The following is a 25,021-nucleotide window of genomic DNA, read 5'->3' on the forward strand; positions in this document are numbered from 1 at the left end:
ACATCCAACTTGCCAAACGTTAGTTTACGAATGCCATTCTATAAGTTATAGTGGCATTTGTTTGAATTATCATTAACATATTGTTTAAAGTGTCACAGTCTACTGTATTTATTATTTATAGCAATGTGGCAACTAATAAAGCACAGATGAAACAACTACATTAGTAAAACGTTATTTGGAAATAGATAATTGAAGCAGTGTGATAAAAGTGAGAAAACATAGTTTTCATTGAACATTGGTTGATAGAGACTGTACGCTAAACAGCGACCAGTTTTACAGGGAGCTGCAGCAGGAGAATGGATATTAACATTTACTGCAGCAAGAGGTCTCCACGTTAAGCCTTCTCTAATTATGTAGAGTAGCCCTAGGAGTACAGTAATTTACACAGAAACACAGTATCACAGAAAGAAGATGTTTGGGATGTTCCGTTTGTGACAGTAGCCTGCTTCTAGCATTCCCTGTAGTGGGTAAAGCTACTCAAACTGCTGCCTGGATTAAGATCCCTGAGTCATTTACCATCTCTTCAACATAAGTTCTACATTTTATCTCATGCTATTATTACTGCTTCCACTCAGTTGCTTTCAGATTGGGAAAACAGGGCAAACCCTTAAATAAAAATGCACTGTTAACATGCGTTTATTTATCCATTTGTCAGAGCTAACACAGACACGTACTCAGAGCTAGATATGCAGCGAGGCTAAAGGTTTCAATACACCACCACATCAGAGAACCAGCAATAAATGGTATAAGGTCATACTCAAATCAAAGGTATTTAGGGAATCTCTTTAGCCATTGTTCTTTGTTGAGCATAGTTCCTTCATGAAAGCACAAACTGCATGGGAACAGAGGTGTAATAAAATGCTAGCACATGGTCTTCTGTATAAGTATCCCCGAAATGAGTGATATCAGGATATTGCTTTCATTTTTCCAAACTTCTAAATGACTTGTTTGACCAGGAATATTACCTCTTGTCATAGATTATGTGATGATATAGAAGTAAAGAAGCAATACAGGTTGACCGGCAGTGCTCTTGTTTTTGGTGCACTATTTGTTATTTATTCTGGGTGGAAGGAAACAATAAACAGCAACCACAAATAGGACATTTCTTGAAAAATAGCAAAGGCGTCTGGTTGACTCAAGAGAATGATTAATAAGAGAGCAGGCTGGATATTATAGAGTTATTTGACACAATTTGCAGCAATTTTTGAATTTATTTGGGTGATTGGACTACGTGTAACACTTTGCTCCATTATCTGAATATACAAAGAAAAAGCAATTACTTATGAAATGCAAACCAAGTGTCTTTGCTGATTACTGGTACAGGGTACTCCAGGACTATTGTGATTATATCAGAAAGGTGGGTTTTTCAGTGTCACGGTCATCACCTTCACTACTTCTGCCTGCTCCTTGCTACAGTGCGTTGCCACTAATAATCCAGTCACAAGCTCTGATAACACAAAAGTGCTTCCAAAAGTGTAGGATTTTAATGCCTGGGGTAATCAAGATGCAGCTACCTATTAACCATAGCGGGTAAACTGTACTTCTACTGCCTGTTCCTACTCTACCACTATAGTACTAACATGCCTCAAATTTACATTATTTCAGTCCTATATTAGAACATCATATTCCCAAATTTCCTGAAATGTTCAGAAATGTACCTAAATGATTGCTATGCTCACTGGGAATACCAAATCAGATATGCATCAATGTAAGCTAACCCATTCCAAATGTATTTGCTGTTAGATGACTAGCTCCCTCCTACCAACTAACAAACATAATATAGCAAGGAATTTGACCAAATCTGCAGGCTTTTCCTTCAAAATGTATGAAAGTCAGCACTGCAGCGTATATTCATATCATCATAGTTAAGGGAATACAAAAAATCGTAATACCTGTACTATGTTACTCTTGTGAAGGTAAGACATCAGAAGGCTAATCAGTATAGAACTTTGCTCTTTGTCTTGCATGAACTTGCTGATCCTGGAAAAAAACAAAGTTAATATATTTAAAACACCTATGGCATTAGTGGATCTACACCTATATTAACTGGCATAACATCAGAAAAGAATAATGTTATGGTTAATAGGCTCTGGCCACAAACAACGATACCATTTACAGTGTTTTGTAAACAAAGAGTCTTTAATGACTTTGGCTTAAATGGCAATGCATCAGAACGTTATTTTAATTAAAATAGAATAAGTTACTTACCTTGGTAATGCTCTTTCTAGAGGATACTCAATCTAACTGTCAATTCCTTACCATATGAATGTCTCAATGTTCGACAATGTATCTAGCAAAGGGGAAGGAAAAGGAAGGCCACCAACCTTTTGCTATTCCACCTCTACATATGATGACATGGAGATGCATACTGGTGCAGCTACAATAATTAATTTTCCACTGATAGTGTGCCACAGCAAAGTTGAGCCCCTATTTTCAACCAAAAGTCCACTCTACATACTAGAAAGTCAATGAGTAGGGAGGAGTGGTTGCGGAAGAGGGGAGATTTGGGGTGAGTTGGGCATACATTGAGGAACCTGAGGTTAGACGCAGTGTTGACCAGAAAGAGCATTACCGAAGATAATTAAGCATGCTCATCATACTCCTGCCATCTAGTGTTGAGTTCAGATGTGTGCAAGTTGTTTTTCTTCTGAGAAAGTTTTCAAGTTACGAGATGGACTTTGACTCCTCTCTTAATGAATAATACACATGGGCACTAACTCCATCATAGATTACTTTTTGCACTGAAGGTGAGAAGTTGTATGGAGTACTGAACGGTGGAAGCATGGTGCACCATACATATTGTGCAGTGTCAGCTAGGTAATAAGAAACGAAATCTGAAAACAGCACAGATGGATGCATGTGACTCTACAGCACAATAAGTTACAATTAGATCCTTACACAGTAACATTTTCTGTTGGTAGCATGTGTGGCTATAAATGCTCTGCATAGACTCCAATATCAATGCAATACCCCCAAAAAAGTTGGTAGGTCTGAGGACTGGACTTTAAACCAGGAAGTTTTGTAGGACTGGGCAAGCAACATGATCATCTCTGCAGACTTGTGAATCAATGGAGTAGTGCCTGGTGAAAGTAAAGCCAGTTGCCCACATGGCTGCCTGGCAGATGTCCTAAACCAGAATGCCCTAAGCTAAAGCAGTAGTTACTGCCTTTGCTCTGACGGAATGAAATCCTTTTTACCCAGGGTATAACACAATTTGATGCAGAGGACAATCCAATGGGACAATATCTGTTTCTGGGCCTCTTACTTTTTTTGCACCGGTAAAACTAACAAACAGTCGGTCATTGAAAAGGTACGCCTTTGTCTGTCAATATAGAAACTAAGGCTCCACCATGGTCCCAAGTGGTGTAGCTTCTTCTCTTCTTTATATGGATGTGAAGAAGGAATGTATGAAGCTCAATTGGCTCTGCCACATATGGGAAGATGACACCACTTTTATGAGAAAGAATGAAGGAGTTCTAAGCACAGGTTTTTCAGGAAAAAAGGTTGTATAAGGATGCTACAGTGACAAGTCTCTCTCTCTCTTTCTTTCTTTTGTTTCTGAGTATACTATACACATAATAGGAGAACTTTACACAGTTGGTTAAATAGGCCTCTACCCCCAGTGACACAAGTAACAAACATTTGCAATGCAATAGCCCACACATTATTAAAGTTTGAGCTATTGGTGTTGCATTATTTAGCAATGGCAATAGCTCAAACTTTAATAATGCGAGACCTATTGCATTGCAAATGCTTGTTTACAGAGACAATGGCTCAAAGTCCCACTGGCCCCAAAAGGCCTAAATGATTAATGCACACGAGAAAGATGCCCTCAACTTTTCACCTGGTCAACCAAGCTTACTGCCTGGTGTACCAGAGGCTCAAATAGGCGTAGGAAGGGCCAGAAGAAGGAACGCCCTAGACAGACATTGCACATGCAAGGGCATGTTATAGAAACAGAAAAACATAATTTAAGAGGCACGCGTTAACATTTAGACAAGAAAAATAAATGTAAACTGAAAGCATTTTTGTAAAATAAAATCCAACAGATCTACAATGAAAATCGGGGTCATCGTGAAAAGGCAATGTTGGCCTTCATATTGTAAGAATAAAATGGCACATGCGTTTATTTACGCATAAAGCGAAACAAAGGGGCCTCAGCAAAAATTAGGTGCGAGTCTCGGAGTCGACTCGACATCTTGTGATTCTGGTCAAATCACGTATTTGTCCCCTGCTAAGAACTAGCACTGGACCATAGCCCTTTATACAGCTGATGGCTTTCACACCCTTGTACCAACTGTTGTTGCTGCTTCCTACCCGTGCGGACTTGAAGAGCGCACTGTTCAGTGTTGTCCTCTACGTGCCACACTAGACAGTCGTAGACCACCATATCTGGGCACAAGAGACCGCACCACATGCTTTTCCAGGAACTGGGATGCCGCAGAGCTCATTCCTAGTTAGGTTTGAGCTCACCCCGCTGACCTCGTGAAGGAGGGGCGCTCTCTATTGGTGGTCACGTGCTACTCTCTGGTGAGCGTGTGTAAGAAATCCGCTCAAAGGGTGCGTGACACTGTTCAGTGATTGCCCAGTATGTGACAGCCAAGGCATACAGGAGTGTTGTCATCAGCCAGGAGACCAAGCAAGACGGGTGTCCTCTTCTGCTCCAGGATGTCCTCTTCTGCTCCAGGATAGACTGCAATAGTGAATGAACGTGCTATCCGCTTTTACCGGACTATGCATGACAAATATAGGACCCCGTGGTAATGAGAGGATTCAGTAGAAATGCGTTGGTCTAACTCTAACTTGTAATGCATGGCAATTAGCAGGGCTGTACTAACACAGTTTGAACTTGAATCCTTCTTCCCTCGGTTTGAGCATGTTTTTTATTCTGGATATTAATTGTGCTGAAACCTTCTCACTCTTCACGAGATGCAGCTGGCATTGGCGGGGGCACTTCTGCGCTTGACAAAGGTTCCTGAGAACAAGGGCAGCAAAATGTTCACTCCTTCAAACGCTTGATGGCTGTCTCTTCGTCTGACTTTGCTCACTGCCACGGACCTCTCTTTTTCAGTAAAGAAAGTCCCTGACATTTTGGCTATGCTATGTGTGCTCTTTTCTTTCTGTAGTATCTTGGTGCTGATTCACAGCCAGATGTTGGGTTATTTCTGGGTGCCGCGGTCTAAGCTAAAAAATACTGCATGCTGATGCCACACGCACTGATAAATAATTGCAATTGAGTAGTTAAACCTGAGCAGAAGGGTATGAAATCTGTCCATTATATAGAGAGAAACTGCTCATCCATGCTGGTAGGCATGTTATAAAGGGCTCTACTTGGGTCTGTCAAAACTCTTAGGGCACAGCTGGCGTCTCCTGTTCCTCCTGTTAACACATTCATATATAAGCTGGAGAACAATTACCATGTAGGAGCACCAGGATGCATACACTGTGCTGTTTTCCTGTGCTTTCTGGTAGATAAGAAGCTAGATTGTGAGAAATCTATCCCACTGCACCCGCCCACGTCAAAACAGTGCTCATCGTGCCTTTTGTGCCGAGCTGGGGCGGGGTGGCCTGTGGGTCCACTTTTGGGGGATGGATTCTAGGGCGCCATCTAACCAGAAACATTGCAAGCATGGCACAAGCGTTGTAATACGGGATTCATGACTAGTAGGTCCCCTTGCACCCTATATGTGCAAGCTGCAACTCTAAACAAGACCTATTGCAATGCAAATGCTTGTGAAATGCACTTTGACCACTGTCTTTGATGGTCTGAAACATGCAGAGTATGTGTGGCTCCTAAAATCATTAAAAGAATTGAGAGCTTCCGGCCATCAACATTTATTAGAGTGCTTGAGTGAGACCACAACCACTAACTGGGAAACAATATTTACATTCCTTCTTACAAGCTAAAAGCATTATTTAAAATAATGCTAGACCATAACATGCTCAGCATGGCATCATGCTGCCTGTTGGTAAGGAACCTGCTGGAAAGCGTAAAGATAATTTCTTGTAATGTGAGCAGTCCTAGTTCGAGAAAGCCTTCATGACTAAGCGGACAGTGGTGCGAATCAATAAAAGCCTCTCCGCATGCATGCAATCTCTATGCACAAATAACCTTGCAAAAACAAGAGTGGACCAAGGGGGCTACAGATAAATAAGGGGGAGGGGCACATATAGCGTGCGTTCGGGCTGTGATGAGGGGGCATGAATTTGTAGTGGGAAGTGAACAATGGGGGTATTGATTGATGTGCGACGTCATCACAATCCATTCACTAACCCCTCGAGGGTGCCCTGCGAGCAACAACTGGACCTTTCTCACCTGCTCCTTTTCTCTACTTTACGGCTGAAAGTTGTGCGTGCGTGCTTGTGCGCACGCAGCTTTGATGACGTCCTATGACTCCACAGTGGCTAACCCCACCTACGATGCCCCGATTAAAGCGGCGATTGGCTCAACTGCCTTACTTATTTGTTAACAATGTAGGCGGACACACACAAAAGCGACATTGACAAAAGAAATAACCACATTTATTTTACATGCCTACCCTATGAGTGAAGCTGCAGGGACCAATGGTCCGCTGGTGATGTAATGCCGGACTCTAAAGGCATGCAAAAGGAAAGGTGTTAGGGCAAACCTGTGGTGCACGCGCACCACAGAGGAGCGAGGTGAGAGAGGCTGTCGTCTGTGACGAGCGCTGATGCGCGTCCTAGACACGGACAGGAATGGGTGGAGCAAAGGCGGGACATGCGTCTGTCTTTGCCCAATCCTGTGCCGTTTAAAAAAAAAAAACAGACGCTAAAGCCAATGGAAGGGCGCGAAAGCCTGCTCACAACCATGAGCGTGTGAGCAGCTTTCAGAACCCCTTTACAAGAGGTCTCGTGCTGCGCGAGCAATGCTGCGCACTGTAACACTAGGTGCGAGACGTAGAAAGGTAACATTTGCTGCCTCCACTGCTTTACTCCCAGGACAGGGACAGTACTCCACTGCTCACAATGAAGGCATGCTTGGTGGGCCCCTCCGAGTCATAGGACAGGTCAAGGACTTCACACAGGCAAGAACAGGTCTATGCATGACAGGTATGGTTCTTCGCACATGCTTAGATTACCAGGATACCTCAAAGTAAGAGTCAGGATTCCAGCTATACATGTAGTTGGGCCCTCCCAATAAGCTATTTGAATAATGAGTGCTGATTAGGCAAACAAAGGAAGGCCAAGTGGGTTGATGAGTAACCATTAACAGTGCCCACAGCAAAGCTTTGTCTGGCCAAATATAACACAAACCTACTTTTCTTCATTGTAGGTGAAAAACTCGGACCGGCAGCCCAAACAAACTGATCTGGGGGTGAGCAACCAAGATGACATCAAACACCTAAGACGGTAGATCAAGCTCCCCCCAAATCTCCATGAATAATGGTGTAGATTGTGGATATTTGGGTGTATCACAGTGCTTTTCTGATGGGACAGGTTCCAAAGAGGAATCTCAAGTGGAGGACTGATGCTCAGGGTCAGCAGTTGAATACCAGATCATCCTGGCCTAGCCTGGGTCCACCAGAATCAGCTGTGCTTAGTCCTGACCTGCAAAGTTGTGCCACTCCCACCAACATGACCTTCCTAAAGAATCGAGGGGCCGATGTAGGGCCAAAGGGCAATGCAGTAATTTGAAAGTGGTTCGGCCCCCACCAAGCGGAGAGGCTTGAAAGTACACATCCTGCAGGCCCCGGGACACAGTCCAGTCCTCGGGATGCAAGGCTGCAGAACCTGAGTAAGTGTTATTAATTTGAACTCTTCTGTTGTCAGGAAGGTGTTGATGTTTTGAAGACTAGAATCAATCTTAGCCTGCCATCCTTCATGAGAAGCAGTAAGGGAATGACACCTCAGTCTCTGGTACAAATTTGATTGCCCCTTTGGTGGCCAATTTCAACACCAATTTTAACAGAATGGAGGCATAATCTACTATCATCTCAGAGTGTACAGGGGCAATGCGGAGAGGTGCAGCAGAAATGGAAAGGCATGCCCAACTTAGATAATTTGAAGGATACACTGGTCTTTTGTGCTGGGAGCCAGCAATGCAGGCAATATTGGATTCTGCCCCCCCCACCCCTGTTTTCTCATTGTTAGATTGGAGGGATTACTACAAACGTTTGGCAATGGAGCCAGGAGAAGAGGAGGACATGGAGTGTTGCTGCTGGTGATGGCCTATCTATTGGAAACTACCCTACTTCTACCACTATGAAAATCCTGCGTGGGTTGGTATCTAGGCTGAGAAGGTTGTCACTGGTGATATACATCTCTTGTAATTCCACTGAACTTCAACTACAGTTTATAGAACTGGTGAGCAGAGGAAAGTTACTCCGGCGGGACCTTAACTCTGCTGTATTTAAAAGTCTGCAAGGCCATGTCAGCCTTCTCATTGAAGAAACAGGAACCATCAAATGGCATTTTTATTAGAGAAGGCAAGTTGTCCCGTAGGAATCCAGTGGAGATGAAGACGTGTCATCTAAGGATGGCTGTCAAGTCTACAGCACAAGCAATTGAATCTGTAACGTCCTATTCTACAGAACATAAATATACTTTGCAGCATCCATATCATCATTTGCTGTCTGAAAAAGGGCACTGTGCATCTTCTCAGGCAAACCCGGCAACACCCCATGCACCATGTCCCAAAAGGCACAAGTGTAAAAGGAGACAATGAATTTAGGGAGCGCTAAGACAAACTGACAGAAGAAAATACTTTCTTGCCCATAGTGTAATTTCTTTTTGATTTTCTGCCTGGTGGAGAAGTAGGGAAATAATTGAAGCTTACCATGCTCATTGAGGTCTGCACTATAAGGCTCTCCAGGGTTGAATGTACAGTTAAATATTTAGCATTACCTGGACCCGGATCTGTGCTACTCAGAACTGGGGCTGAAAAGGCAAGTAGAGTTCTGAGACCAATGGCCCAGGTTGCAAAATTTCCATGAGAAGCTTAGCCTCAGTTTGTTTAGTGGGAAAGGCAGATATAGGACTTTTGGATCCATCCAAATTACGACCGCAAAGGGGACCCTTTCCAGGCCAGGAAGACCTAACAGCGAATCCAAGCCAGCATCCAGTGATCTATCCACAAAGTAGTGGCACTTTCCAAGTGAAGGCATAGGACTGCAGCTCTATAATGAATTGGAAGCAAACTATCTGCCTCCTCCTCACAATTCTCATTATGTGGAACATGATGAATGGCCTTAAATGGCATCCAGATCTGACCATAATATGTTGTCCATCTTTCAGAAGTAATGTTGCCAAGGCAGGACAACTGGAAGAGAGCCCTCATCCTCCCCAGCATGAGCTTTGGTAATCATGTACCTTGAGACTCAGAATTGGAACTAGCATGGAAGGAGGACCACAAGGCTGGACCTGCAGCACACAAGTGAAGTTACAGCATAACGCTGTCAGCAGAGCTGGCCGACTGACTGACTAGTGTCAGGCTGTGCCATGGGACAATTAGTTAGCATGTCAGAATGCATAGCCCAACAGCTCCAAGGGACCAGAAGGCGAATTATAGGGACATCGAAGTAGGGTAAATACCTTCAGCATGGGCCCCTTGAAGGTCATAATCTGTTGCAGAGTTGATGATAACCCGGGGAACTTGAGGTGTAACAGCACAAAAGGCCCAATTTGAGTTGGAAACCGAGGTCAGAGTCAAGTCTTGCAACTGCTAACAGTGCAATCGCGCTCAGGAACAAAAGTGCGTGGACATTAAGGCACTTTGGTCATACTTCTTGTATTGGTTACTCAACATGAAGTTGATCTTGTCTTTTAACTTAGGCCTACTTTGACACAGGACATTTTTTAAATGACCAGCCTCACTTTTAGCGTTCCATGGCAAAGAAGTTGGTGTTTCTGTCCCCGAAGGTTTCTGGTGCAACAAGGAACACTTGTTGCACAAGTTGGTGTCAAGCTTGGTCCCAAGATATCATAATCAGAAGCCATGTGGGTCATTAAAGACATCTGCTTCTGACATAAATGCAACGACTGGATATCATAAGCAGAAGCCATGTGGGTCATTATAGACATCTGCTTCTGAAATGCATGCAACGACGTAACAATGTCATCATCAGGGCCGCATACTAGCATGATGCAAAATTTGCTGAACAATTTAGTGAGCAATTCAACTGGTAAGCATTGAATGAGAGGAAAGAACATTGGTACACGGGGGCAGTGTCTTTATGCATTTCCATGTCATGATATTAGGATGCAGGACGAAGGTGACACAGATCACAATACATCATCTGTTGACACACAGGAGCTACTGCAAGAGTTTCTGGATCCAGTCTAGCACCTGGGGAGAGTCACATGGTAAGGAATCTATGTGTGGACGTATCCATCAGAAAATCAAATAATATGTGTTTTATGTAAAGTTACAGTGTTGGACATCAAGGCCCAACGTTTGCTCTCACTTCAGGGCTGGAGAATCATTGCTGGGCATTCTGTCTTAACTACAATGATTGTGCAAGCCACACCCAGCACTCTGACGCCTTTGTCATGCCTATTCAAATACACTGAAACAATCTTTAGGTATGAGAGTAGAGGCAGGATAGGCACACATAGTACTTGCTGCAGAAATCCAAATGAAATAAGCAAAGAACCTTCGCTGGGGCAATGGCACGGGGCAGGGCAGCACTGGGTCAGAAAAAGAAGCCTGATGTAGTGACCATACCGGTCACCCTCCTGCTAGCTCTGTTTTTTGAACTTGGAGAAAGTCAGATTTAGGATGCTCACGCCACTGTAACCAAACACACACTGCATAAACAATCAACACACAAAAAGCTAATACCACACAAACCCAACATGTGTCAAATACCCTTAAATTAGGGTTTCACTGGATTTGTAATAGCATTCTTGACTAAAGAATATTATCATGCACAATCATTTCACAAACATATAAACCTTCAAACAGGCTTTAAACAGCACACCTTAGACAAAACCTTGACACATTCATGCACAGAGCACTGCAATTTAGCGAAATAATTTGCTAAATTCATCAAAAACAGCAGACACCACACACTGTCTTAGCATACAACATGTAAGTATTCCAATAAATCTAGCTTAAATGCACCATTCCTTCATAGACACATCATACGACAGACTTGGATTGCAACACATATACAGAGAACACGGTGGCTAATGTGGAAAAGGTGGAAATCCTTTTAGCATACTGAACCATGAACATATGACTCTATAAAGATTTCTCCAAGTGGAACGCAATATACCTTCACACTATCCCCTACTAAACTAAATGCTGATCATAGTGTCTACTAATCTATCACAATCAAACACCAATACACATTTCCACTTTCCTATGAAAGGTGGTCGAGTGTGTCACAATGCTATGAAAATGATCTTATGACTATGTGAATGCAAATAACAGAAACCAACATGGTCATTTCCTAATTTTACTTGCTTGCAGAACTTTAGGATTGACAGGGTTTTGTGGTCCAGGCCACTTGTATCAGCTTTGTATTGGATGGTTATTGAAATATCATGTTGTAACAACTACTGCCCATTTTAGAATAACTGCCACTGTTTCCAGTTAACATTTGTCCTCATTTATGTATCATACAGAAGAGCGCTGTGCACGTCATGTCTACAATGCTGCCAAGTGGTAAGGATGCATAATTACAAACAGCTAACCTGGCAGCCTCCCTACACAATACCAAATTTCTGCTGTTCCTTTTCCTAGCAACCAATTTCATAAATGCAAAATTATAAATAAACATGAAATACATATAAAGTCAAAACTTACTTTGATAGGATGTTCAGCTCCTTGCTAACTTGCGCTTTAAATTTTTTCTTTTTCATCTTTTCAGCATTTAACATGCTTTTGCTGAGGTACTGTAGGACAGCGGGGACATGGGGCAACAGTAATCTTACACCTGTGCTGAGTGACTCTGGAATAAACAGAATTTGTTTCAACTTGAGGAAACCCAACATTTCAATTACAATTCACATGCACACTATCTTAATTTGTGAAGCAATTTTCACTTACAAGTTCTCTTGATGTTTGTAAAACGTGCATATGTATGCACATAATGAGTTTGGGTTTAGTAAACAAGCAATAAAAGTACACACTGATAATCTAGAATATACAGAGTATAAAGTAGTAGTAAGGGAAGCCGACAAAGAGGGGGGAGCTACCCCTCTTCATGTCACAGGAACCAGCTCAGGAAAACAGCAGATTATAGCATAACGTACTTGCAGAGAGCACGTTCACCCCCTTGGGGAACCTTGGCAGTGAGTAACTATCTCTCCTTCACACGGAGATAAAAAAAAACTTCACAAAATGGGTTCAGGAAATTTAGTTGTCTCTCTGCCTCATAGAGCTGTGCGCGAAAAAAACAGCGAAGATTTTTACTGAAGTATATACTTCCAATATTTTGCATAAAAAGTCACAACTGGGAGGAGCTTCGCGCGCAACCGAGATGGCCGCGTGAGCACAGGGCTCCCGAGACCCTTGCCACCTCCCGCATCTACCCTTAACTTTATCCTGATAACGACGACAGGTTATTAAAGACGCAACCCAGCTGATATAATAGCTGCTTTCAGAAATCGCTTTTGACTCCGGGAACCGAATCTACGACACTTTGAATTTTTGTGGCCTGCTCCATGGCACTGCCCGGGGCTCGAGTCAATGTGGTGCCCAGGTAGTAGTTGAACAACAACGGCCTACGGGGTCCTGCTCACAACCCCGGAGTTAACTTTCGGTTTCGTTTTTGGCTCCTCGGCCTTCTCCTGTCTCAAGACGCTCTGGCAGCCCGGGTTGCAGTCTGACCCCGCAACTCCACTGTATGATCGCCACCGAGTGTCTCTGGTCGTGTGACATCTGGCTGGAACTTGTTTTTGGAGATCCCGGTGGGTGAATCGAGAGGAGTCATTTTTACCAGGTCTCGAAGGCCCCTCAGGGGCGCAACACCCAATATGGCGGGCAAACCCGACAGCGAGAAACAGAAGACCAGGACCGTTCACCGGGGGGGGGGGGGGGGCACTATTCAATCGAATATCATGGATCGCTACACTCATCCTAAGGGATCCCCCGGTGGTACGAGTAGGTCCCTGGAAGATGCGGGAGACGACTCAGCAGCTGCCGATGATTTGACCCTGCATGATGTCATGGGCGCCATTGCTAGTATGAAGACCTCTATCGGCGAACAATATGAGGCTCTGGCCCTAAAGCTTGACACTGTGGCAATCGATGTCAACTTGATCAGGGCGGACTTATCAAAGACTAACGAAAAAGTCAAATCCTCGGATTTGAAGACCTCCAGCCTTACGACTGATGTGTCCGATTTACAGATGGAGGTCCGCAATCTATGATCCTCCAATGATCTCTTTTCTCGCCGGCTGGAGGATTTTGAAAGTAGGGCCAGACGCAACAACGTACGTATTATTGGGGTCCCTGAAAAACCGGAAGAACCTGCCGTGGATCTCCTTGTTGAGGACCTTATCCTAAATCATCTTGCCCCCAAAGGCCTGAGCAACTTTTTTGTGGTGGAACGCGTGCACAGAGTGCCGGGCGGGAAGCCAAAGCTGGGCCCCCCTCCGCGTCCTATCATCGCCAGAATTTTTAACTTTAGAGATAGAGACGCTATCCTGCAGGCATCGCGGGTGGGCGGCCCTAAGAAGTTTGAAAACACTACGGTGAGCTTCTACCCTGATTTCACCCAGTTCGTTCAGAAACAAAGGATGGAGTTTGAGGGGGTGAAGCGACGACTGAGAGACATGGGCATGAAATACGCGATGCTTTTTCAAACTCGGACGTGTGTGGAGTACGAGGATCGGACATTTTTCTTTGACCGCCCTGAGAGAGTGAGTGACTGGCTCGATACGTTGCCTATGCAGCGTGATCGCTCAGAAGATTCCGAAGGAGCCGAAGGCGGCCCGTTGGAGCAGGAATGAGCAGTGGTTTCTGATTTCCGGACATTGTGCATAACTGGCAGCTGTGGTTTGATGACTTTTACACTTGCACTACTTGTGGTGGGATACCCAGAGGTGGCGGGGGGGGGGGTGAGACTCTTTCCTCCTCCGGGTTTCTTTTTGTAGACTAGTTTAATGCTAGGGCGACAGGCACACTGCAAGTTGGGGTGGCTTTTGAGTCTAACGCAGGGGTGTAGGGTGGGGGTGTTTTGCGTATTTGTTGGAGGGTGAGGGGGGGTTTGGGTGTGTTCCATTTTGTTTCAAGGCAACGCATTGTTTGACTTTTGGACCTGGGTGTTGTGCTCGCTGTGGGGTGGATTCTGCACTTATTTCCTGGGATGGGGGTGAAGTTATTGTGTTGGAATGTTAACGGGTTGGGGGATAGGATAAAACGTGGTGTAGTATTGCAGCTACTAAGACGCCTCTCCCCTGATGTAGTGTTACTGCAAGAGATACATTTGATCGGAAATACATGCCATGCTATGAATCGGCGAGGTTATCGTCTTGTGGCACACTCTGGATTCACTACTGGTTCTAGGGGGGCGGGTATTCTAGTCAGGGGTTCCCTCCCCCTGGAGGTAGACAACATAATCCTTGACGACAGGGGGCGCTACGCTGCTCTCACTGGTAGATGGGAGGGGAGAGTAATTTTGGGGCTTCCGGAAGGCATCCTGGTGTTGGGTGGGGATTTCAATTCTGTCGTCTCCGGTAGGGAGGACCGTTACCCCCCAGAGATCTCACGAGATCACAGTCTTGGTTGGGTGGCTTTCTGGAGACGCTGGGACTGGTAGATTGTTGGAGGCTACTGCATCTGGGACAGTCGCAATACACCTTCCACTCTGGTGCTCATGGAAGTCTCTCTAAACTTGATTATGTCCTGATGCCGGCAGCGCAGGTCTCTTCAGTCAGGGAAGTTAGACATCTGGCTAGGGGTATTTCAGATCACTCCCCACTGTGGCTTTTGATGGACATAAAGATGGGGGCAGAGGGTCGAGTAGCCTGATCAATCCTTGGTATCTCCGTGACCCCAAAACCCGGGCAGAGTTGGTCAAGTCTCTGGATCATTATTTTGCCGAGAATGTGGGGTCAGTGTCCTCTTCTGTTTCGCTGTGGGAGGCTTTCAAGACGGTTATCCGTGGCCAGGCGCAGTCGTTAATTGCTGGCGCCAAGAAAAGCAAAAACGAGGCGGTAGTCCGCCTCGAAACCGAAATAGCCGAGCTGGAAGGGGATTTAGAGTTGGGTATCACTCATGACAAGATTCATCTCCTCAGTCTCAAACAACTTGATTATAGGGCGTTGGTAATGGCTGCTGCTAAAGTTATGAGTAGAGAGCAGCAGGGACGTTTATATGATGTGGGAGATAAGGCTGGGAAATTGATTGCTTGGTTAGATAGAAAGAAGAGGGCGAGTCGTGTGGTTCCTATGGTTGAGAGAGTGGATGGAGTGAGAGTGACTGATCCTGCTGAGATTGTGGAGTGTTTTGCGGAACATTTTCAAAAAGTGTATTCCCAAGTGTCCGATAGACCAGAGGAAGACTCATCTGCTGTTACGAGACATTGCGTTGCCTTGCCTGTCGGATTCAGATAGGGAACTGATGGATGCAGCACTTTCTGTTGACGAGGTGGCAATTGCTATTTGTTCCGTGCGCTCGGGGAAAGCTATGGGCCGTAATGGTCTCCCCATTGAGCTTTACAAGCTGCGTCCTGACAAAATGGTGCCGTATTTTCATTCTATGTTCCTGGAATCGCGAGACATTGGCTCCCTCCCTCGTGATCAGCGACTTGCGACCATTGTGGTGATTCATAAGGAAGGGAAGCCGCGGGATCGCTGCGCATCTTATAGGCCTATCTCGCTTCTAAATGCGGAGCCCAAGATCCTCGCGAAATTGCTGGCAAACCGTTTGATAAAAGTGATCAGCGACCTGATCCATCCGGATCAGTCCGGTTTCATTCCACATCGTAATACAGCATTGAACTTGCGGCGCTTGCATGGCGTTCTTGCGAGAGCAGCGTCACTGCGTGAACCGGCCATCTTGGCTTCCCTGGATGCTACGATGGCCTTCGATACATTGGAATGGCCGTATCTCTGGGCTGCTCTTGCAAAGTTCGGTTTTGGTCCTGGTTTCATCGGCTGGGTGAAACTTTTGTATGAGGAACCACTAGCTCAGGTTGTGGTGAATGGTCGGGTTTCTAAGTCCTTTATTCTTGGGAGGGGCACGCGGCAGGGGTGTCCGTTGTCCACGCTTCTTTTTGCCCTCGCCTTGGAAACCCTGGCTGCTTGGCTGCAGTGGGAGCCATCTATGAGGGGTATTCGGTGGACCCCGGATTTTGAGGACCGAATATCACTCTATGCAGACGATATTTTGTTGTATCTCACGTCGCCTCGAAAGTCGTTTATTGTATTGTTTGATGTGTTGAACTCGTTCGGGAAGAACTCCGGCCTTGTGATTAATTGGACCAAGTCCTGTGTCTATGTACTCTCGGGTGACACTCCTTCTTTGCCACGCGGTTGTCCCATACAAGTGGCGCAGGCGGGATTTAAGTAGCTGGGAGTCTTTATCACGTTAGACCCCGTGGTCCGTTATGATCGTAATCTGCTTCCCCCGCTCCGACGGTTAAAATCCGACGTTGTGGCTTGGCGCAGACTGCCATTGTCCCACCTTGGGCGTGCAGCTCTTTTCAAAATGATGTCTTTGCCGCGGTTTTTATACGCGCTTCAGAACACATTTGATGTCATTCCGACTAGCTATTTTCGGGAGGTGGAAAGTTTGCAGAGACAGTGGATATGGGGCGAGCGTTCTCGTATCGCCCTCGCCAAGCTTACACTTCCCTGGTATGACGGTGGTATTGCACTTCCGGATATAAGGCGATACTATTGAGCCTCCCAGCTGGGAGCAATTAATCATGGAATGTACGGTCCTGCGTTAAATCCTGCATTTGAGATGGAAGTGGCTGCTTCCGGGTGGTGATTATAACAGGGCGCTTTATTCCAAATCTGCTGGGAAGAAACTTTCGGGACCCACTAAGATAGCGGTACGAGTGCGGCAATGTGCGAATGCGGCAATGGGATGGAGAGATCGACTGACTCGAGCGACCCCGCTTTATGCATCTGAAAGACTGGGCAGCCTGTGGAAGACGAAAGGTTTCGAGAAGTGGGATATGATTGGTATTTGCAGGGTGAGTGATATCTGGACCAAAGATAGGGTTAAGACCTTTGAAGAGTTGAAAGTAGAGTATGAGCTGAGTGACAAGGAGTTCTTTCGTTATGCACAGATTCGCCACGCGTTGAGTTCCGTCTTTCCTGCAGGTATCGTTATCCTGGAATCATTCCCACTTGAAGATCGGGTGCTTGACGGATATGTTCCCGACAGCACTATTTCTCCGATATATAAGAAATTGATTAATGATCGAGTTGAGTTCTTGGTCCAACTGAGAGAGGTTTGGACCAGTGACGATCTGGAGTTGGATGACGAGGATTGGCAGTCGACGATATCCTCACCGAAGGAGGTCGCGATTCCGGCTCGTCTCCGCCTCGTACAGCTCAAGATCCTGCACCGGATTTATGTGACAGGCCCTCGCCTGATTCAAATGGGATATTCTGTAGATGGATTGTGTAAGCGTGGATGCGGTTTAACTGGTACTTTCCTCCACATAATTTGGGAATGTCCGTAAGTGGTAGTGTTCTGGAGTCGAGTACATGCTGTGATGGAAGAGGTCACTGGTATCTAGCTGTTGCCTGAAGCTATGCGTTGTCTGCTGAATGTTTGGGAACCGACTGACTATGATGTGGCGCAGACTCAGTGGGGGACCCTTGGGAATATGGTTGCCAAGAGAGATATTGCGCAGTTGTGGGGCTACCAGAGACCGCCCACAGTCCTGGCATGGAAGGAGAACATGGACTGGTGTATGTTTACAGAAAAGATGGTGTGTGTGGCGCGTGGCAGACCTAAAAAGTGGGGTAAAATCTGGGGCCAATGGAACTCCTACCGGGGTGATATATGTACACCTCCCCTCGCGGATGCTCCGGATGTTCCGCTTTCCCCCTGACCTTACATTCCTAATGCTGTTTCAGCTCGATGTTTATGACTCTGATTTCCCCCCGGGCCCCCCCATTGCACTGATGATTTGTATCAAATTGTAATGCACGTCCTTCCTCTCTGAGCGCATATCTAGCTGTATAGTCTTTATTGCCTTGTTTGTTTATGTTTTTCATGATAATAAAAAGAAATTTAAAAAAAAAGTCACAACTGTATAGAACTGAAATATATCCTACCCACTTTGTTTAGAACTTTCTTTTTTTAAATTAACTGCATACATTTTCTGATGCAGATTATATAGGTAATGGTATTATGTGGTATGTTATATTGATTGGTAAGGATTTGTGTCATGACAGTATGTGGACTGAAAAAATGTGAATATGATTTGAAACAGAGTGCTTAAGTCAGCTTGAGTGAGTAGGGAAATGTGGCGTTTGAATAGGATGTGTACAGTGTAGTTTAAGGGCATGGTGAACGCCCCATGTTAGGGTTTCTTGCTTCCTACCCCTAGCATATTGCTAGGCTGCTCCAGTTTAAGTATTATTTAGTGCTGTGCTTCAGCATATAGCTATGACAGTCACGTGATCCAGGACTTACAATAAAGTAAGTTGTTTTATGCCTTTAAGATGCATTACTGTGATCTGGTGCTAGAGGATTTGGTGAGACGGGAATAATGCTCTGAGATGATATGGTGTGGTATAAGACAGTCTTCTGTACGATTGTCTGGTACAATGATTCTTTGTGTGGTGTGTGTGTAGGAAAGTGCCCCTTTTTGCATGGTTCCCCCAACTTTTTGCCTATTGTCGATGCTCTTTGAATGAGTGTACCATGGATTCCTGCCAACCAGGTTCCCAGGGCAGAAGTTCTTTCCCTAAAATTGTACTGTGTACCCCCAAATTTGCATCTCTCTGGCCACATGCAAGTCCCTTGTAAAAGGCACCCTGGGTACCAAGGGCCTTGTGACCAGAGAAGGCCTCTAAGGGCTGCAGCACTTATTGTGCCACCCGTAGAGGTCCTATACCTTAACACACACACTACCATTGAGTGTTTTGGTGAAGAGAAAAGTGAAGAGTCGACAAGACACACATCCCTGTGTACCATGCCTACAAACCACTGCCTTTGGCATAGGTCAGCCACCCCTCTAGCTGGGTGCACTATGACACTGGTGAGAGTACAAGTTCATGAGCCCAGTACCACTACAGTATCTAAGTCTATTCATAGACACTGTAAGTACAGTAAAGCCATAAAAAGTATATGGTCAGAAAGTTTGTCATTACGAACGCCACAGCATCATACGCCTTTATTGGAATCTGGGAAGTTTGGTATCAAACATATAAGCACATTAAACCCACACTGATGCCAGTGGGGGACTTAATGGAAAATGCAATCTGAGGGCATCTTAGAGATGCCCCCTGAAAAACGACCTAATTCTAATGTCCTGTCTGACTGGCTGCTTGCCAGCTGCCACCCCCAGACATGTTTCTGGACCCCTGCATCGAGAACCTACCGCTCTCGGGGACTGGAAACAAAGCACATTCTGGGCAGAGGTGCCAAGCCTCCTCCCCCAGGATGGGCATGGTCCACGTAGGGGAAGTTTCAAAGGCCTACCACCATGTGAGCTGACCCAGCCATTTGCTGCTCCCAGCAATTGGCCCTTACCAGTTCTGACCCCAGCTCTGGGTGAGAGAATACCAAGATAGGAGAAGAGGTGTGCTCACCTTTGCCAACCCCACCTCTCAGGTGGGGGAGGCGAGGTGAAGCACAATTCTCAGTCCCCGCAATCTTAAAGATGGGGCGACCCAGCCAACCAGAGTGAGGCTTATGCCCCCGTCCCACTGGAGGGTGGCATAAAAGGGGGTGTACCAATCACAAGGAAGGGATCAATTGGTCCCAACCTGTACCTACCTGAAACGCCCCTAAATCTAGTATTTAGGGGAAACCCTGAACCTTACCTCCTCAGACAAGAAGAAACAAGAAGGACCGAAGAGCCACGCTGAAGGAAGAGGAGGAGGACATCAACTGACTTGGCCCCAGTCCTACCAGCTTATCTCCTGACCTCAACCTGATCCGGCCAGCAGCCCCCCCAAGAATCCGGAGGACCTGGCCTGCCTTCTCCAACAAGACTTTGACTCCCATGAGCACTTGCTTTGCTCACCAACAGACTCTGTCAAAATCCCCGAATATGCACCACTCTACACCTGATGCCCACGGCCCAAGTTTGAGTGTCCCAACCCCAAGAGGAGGTCTCCCCGGCGATCCTGACCTAGGATCTGGTGATCCCTAATCTACCTCAAGTCTCCTGACAATGCCTGCAGCCCCTTTCTGGAGGAACCCCCGACTGCGACCGGAACCGGTAAGACAATCCCAACACCAAAAGACACACCTGCACCAGACGGTGTCCCGGCATCCCGCGACATCCCCACTTACCTCTCCAGCCAGGGGTCGCCTCCAGAAGATCTTCGTCCCCGAGCCTGCAGTGTTTGTTGAAACCAGGAAATCTCCATTGAAAGCAACAGTGCAGCCGATGCCAAAATAGCACCCTGAACCCCGCCGCCTCTGTGGGTGCACTTTTTTTGTGCTAAATGTGGGACTCCCACTTCGACGATTGGGAACGATTCAAGCATGCGAATTTATAAAAGATCCAATACTGGAGAACCACCGGTTCTTAAAATGGGAATAGGTGTTCGGTTAGCGGGCAGGCTAGCTCCCATAAGCCTGGTGTCTTCACAATGATTATTAATCAATAGCCTCATCAAAGATTGATCCGCTGGGGCCACTAGGATGACAAAGCACCCTCAGCTGTTCTTGGCCTTCTTAGAAGAAGGAAGTTAGAGGAAAGGCATAGAGAAACTTCAATCACTCATCCAGCATCAACCCATTTGTGAGATCCCAAATTTCTAAATCATTAATCTTCAATCAAATCCGACGCCTCCATCAAACTCTAGAAGATGGTCAGACTCTGGTCCCATTTGTGTGGTGAGTAGAACAAGGGCAAACTGTTATTGGAGACTAACATTACCACATTAATCTTAAATGAGAGAAAGACTCAAAGCTTTGGAAAACCACAAACTTTGACGGTTTATAAGCAAGAATGAATCATGTGTTTTGTGAATGGGATTGGCAAAGGTTAGTTTTCTGTAGTGTACATCAAAGCCATACTCTGATAATTATGTAGTGTCCAGGACCTGGACTTGTCACATATACTGCACCTATAGTTTCGGATTGTTATTGAATCACCTCAAAGTTGGAAGTGTTACAATTAGTATATTTTTCATCTTCAGGGTATCCCTCTTTTTAGGTAATATATATAAATCTTTTCAAGTAATGTCACTTTTCGTTGCACTGTGCTAATAAAGTCTGCTCTAATATGTTCATAGTATTTAATTTGAGCTGTGTTCTCTGTTCTAAAATAATTGTTATTGAGCTGTGAACAAAATTTCATGGATGCAGACCCTTTCATTTTTAGATTATTATAATTCAAAGTGCACAGTTCCTGAAAGGGTGTCAGGACTGTCAATTGCTATTTTGAAAGATTTATCAATGACCAGAAAATTTGTGTAAGATACCATTGTGAAGAGATAGAGAGGAACTTTGCACCAGGAGAATCAGGTGAGACAGGCAATGAACAATCGCTTCACCTACTTTTGCTGAAGGTCAACCAGAGGCACATTCAGGCGGCAATTTCTCAGGGTTTATCAGCCTTTCTTTCAGCGTAGATGAGAACACCAGACTAAGCTATGAGAACAGTAACTTAATTGTGCAAAACAGGAATGAGAGAGTTTTAAAATTATTTTAGGTTTTCTTTTTGGTGCCGAGTTTATCCTAATAAGCCAAAGATAAGACGGTGGGGTTCATATAAATGTAAATGTTGCAATATTTTCTGCAGTTCACGTTATTCATACACATTGCAGCTACTGTTCTGTTTGTCTTTATAAAAGATACTACACATATTGTGAGCACTAGGATAGGATTTTTTACAATTGAAGGGCACTGGTCTTATAATCTTAAGTCTTTATCACAATGCTGTTGTATTGCAAGCGGTTTCATCACAATGAATCTGACGGCACTCATCCTACAGATCAGGACTATTGCACATAACCAATGCATTAGATTTGGGCATGTGCCAGGGTCATCATTTTAAAGTTCTGAAGAGTAAAGTGCTATTAGCATCTGCAAAGTTGTACGATAAGATGCACATTTAATGTCAACTTGGCAAAGCTGCAATTAAAAACCCAGACTTTGCATCATCTTGGGAATGAAAGTGAAAACCATGTGTCATCGCAGAGCAACCGAAAGACATTTGTGGCAGGTCTACCCGAGAAAAGGCAAAGGAGAAAGGAAGTGCTGCAGGAAATGACAACTAGAATCCTTGCTAGATCCAGGCCAAACAATGATAGAATCTGGAACGTCTATTATCAGAAGAAGTGGTATGGCCACTGATCGCAACAGTACATACAGATTTGAGGTATTTCAGAACAGACAACTCTCCAGGGATTTCTCATGTCATAGCGATGATTCTTCAGGAAACCGTCTTTGGTCTAAACCAAGATTGCACAAATTCTGTAACGATCAAGGTTAGTGTTAGACCTGGGGGTCGCTAGTTGGCTGAGGGAGGTACCTTAGGACAAATAGGGACCCTTGCTTCCACGTCAGGGAAAGGAAGGACACCTTCTTAGATAGCCCCTGCTCACCCCCCTTGGTAGCTTGGCACAGGCAGCCAGGCTGATCTTCAAGGCAAGTGTGTAAAGTATTTGCAACCACGCTCTCAGTAACCCAATGATGTCAGCACAAATGGACTCCACACAAGTTTCATAAAAACAAGTATATATTTATATAAAAAGATATACGATGAGACCACACAATATAAATCCAACATATGTGTATTTGTAATATTGCTCTTGGCTGTTTACTAGGCCAGCCAGCCAGACTGTGTAGTTTCTGATGCTATTAATGAGGAATTCTAGATGATCCACTGCAGTCCTAATGCACTGCTATGCAGTTCGTAATGCAAGAATCGGGTACTACGCAATCTAAAAATAACGCAGTTCGTTATGCAACAATCAGGCAGTTCGTTATGCAAAATAATTCAATGTGTAATGCAACAATCAGGTAGTTCATTATGCAAAAATTGTGCAATGTGTAATGCAACAATCAGGCAGTTCGGAATGCAAAAATAGTGTAATGCGCAAAGCAACAATCAGGCAGTTCGGAATGCAGAAATAATGTAATGCGTAAAGCAACAATCAGGTAGTTGATAATGCAGAAATAATGCAATGCATAATACACTCCAGCACCGATCACGGTGCTTCAAACGGTCTCTACGCAGCTCTTCTGACTCGTGGTCAGCTTCCGCCAACAGATGCCCCCAACACGGGTATGGTGTAAACAATAGTGCAGCTCTGTACTCCGGCCCCGGTACTGCCGCTCCTTGGCAAGTACGGGCCGCGATACGAGCTGAATCAGAGGTTCTCGCTGCAAGACTGGAAGAGGCAGAGAGCATCCCTCTCCGAGCCGCACCCCACCCCAGGCGGCGACACACGTTACCTGGGGGCCACGACCTCGCTTTCCTTTTCTCGCGACTTGGGCTTCCGATGCGACTTTGGGGATTCTGGGCCTTTGGTGGCAACGAAGATCTCAGGCTGCAACGGGGCAATCCTCACAAAGGTCTCAGGCTGTAAGAGGCACACGCACACAGCGTCGCTGAGACTTACTTGATTTTGGGTATGCCCGATCACAGGGCAATCCTGACGAAGGTCTCAGGCTGCAAGAAGCACATGCGCACAGCATCGCTGAGACTCACTTGAGTTCCAGGTGCACACGATCAGAGGGCAATCCTCACGAAGGTCTCAGACTGCAAGAAGCACACGCACACAGCGTCACTGAGATTCACTGGAGTTCTGGGTGTACACGATCCCAGGGCAATCCTCAGGAAGGTCTCAGGCTGCAAGAAGCACACGCACATTGCGTCATTGAGACTCACTTGGACTCCGGGTGCACGATAACAGGGCAATCCTCACGAAGGTCTCAGGCTGCACAAAGCACACGCACACAGCGTCGCAGAGACTTGCTTGGACCCCAGGTGCCCATGATCACAGGGCAATTCTTACGAGGGTCTCTAGCTGCAAAAACATACGCACACAGCGTCGCTGAGACTCTCCTAGAATCTTTTGTGTTCCTGAGTTTCCACAACAGGGAGCCAGCTCTCCTCAGGCCCTTGGGGTTCAGTTACTTCAGGACACAGCACACAACAAAGTCCTTTCAAGCACGGGAACACAGCACACAGCAAAGTCCCTTTAGCCTCTTCTTGGTTAAATCAGCAAACTGCAGCCAGCCCCAGAACACAAAGCAAGGGTGAGTCCTTTCCTTCAGTCTCTTTAGCTAGTTCTTCCTTGGCAGAGGTTCCTCTTGATCACAAAGTAATTTCAATCCTTTTCAGTCTTGAGACATTCAACGTTCAGGGGTTTCAACTCTCATAGTTAAACCGCTAAATGTCTTTAAAGTCTTTGTGTTCAGGGGCACTGACCCCTGTCCATACCAGTTCTGGGTGTCTCCCTGCCACTATCCTTTGATAGTGGGGGTCTGGATCCTTAATCACTCAGCAGGAGATGGAGCCATTGTTTTAGGGCGGCAGCCCAGTTCTCTTCACCTCTAGGGGCTAATCCTCCCCCCTACACTCCAGATCCAGATGCAGGTCAGCCTGTTGCTGTCTCACCTCCTCCCCTGGGTCAAGACATTCCCCAGATCCTATCATTTTCAGATCCAGACAGTCAATCCACAACCAGACAGAGACACACAAAAATGTAAAAGCACAAAAACCCAGCCACTTCTAGAAGAGTGGTTTCTAAACACACAATGCAAAAACCACCATCACGAACAGATGTGTTATTAAATTGTGAGTTCAGGCATACTAAACTTCACCTCTCCATCTTAAACCTTTGGGAAGATAGGCTGGAAACATATTACACAGCCTCCCCATTCTGTCCTATGGGGAAGATAGCCTTTCAACAGTGAAAAACAAAATGGAAATGATTTCACTGTCAGGACATG

General features: G+C 45.5%; 1 protein-coding gene across 2 annotated transcripts in view; it reads right to left on the reverse strand.

Moving 5' to 3' along the window:
* The window catches only part of UTP20 (UTP20 small subunit processome component), a 1,109,880-nt gene that overhangs the window by 519,437 nt on the left and 565,422 nt on the right, over positions 1-25,021 (reverse strand). For both annotated transcript variants that reach the window (XM_078675325.1, XM_078675316.1), the window contains exons 31-32: positions 11,771-11,915; positions 1,893-1,980 (exon numbers count right to left, since the gene is read on the reverse strand). In XM_078675325.1, coding sequence (XP_078531451.1) covers positions 1,893-1,980; positions 11,771-11,915 — 233 coding nt within the window. The remainder of the gene's footprint in view (positions 1-1,892; positions 1,981-11,770; positions 11,916-25,021) is intronic.

This window comes from Lissotriton helveticus, chromosome 1_1 (assembly GCF_964261635.1).
Source record: "Lissotriton helveticus chromosome 1_1, aLisHel1.1, whole genome shotgun sequence".
NCBI lineage: Eukaryota > Metazoa > Chordata > Amphibia > Caudata > Salamandridae > Lissotriton > Lissotriton helveticus.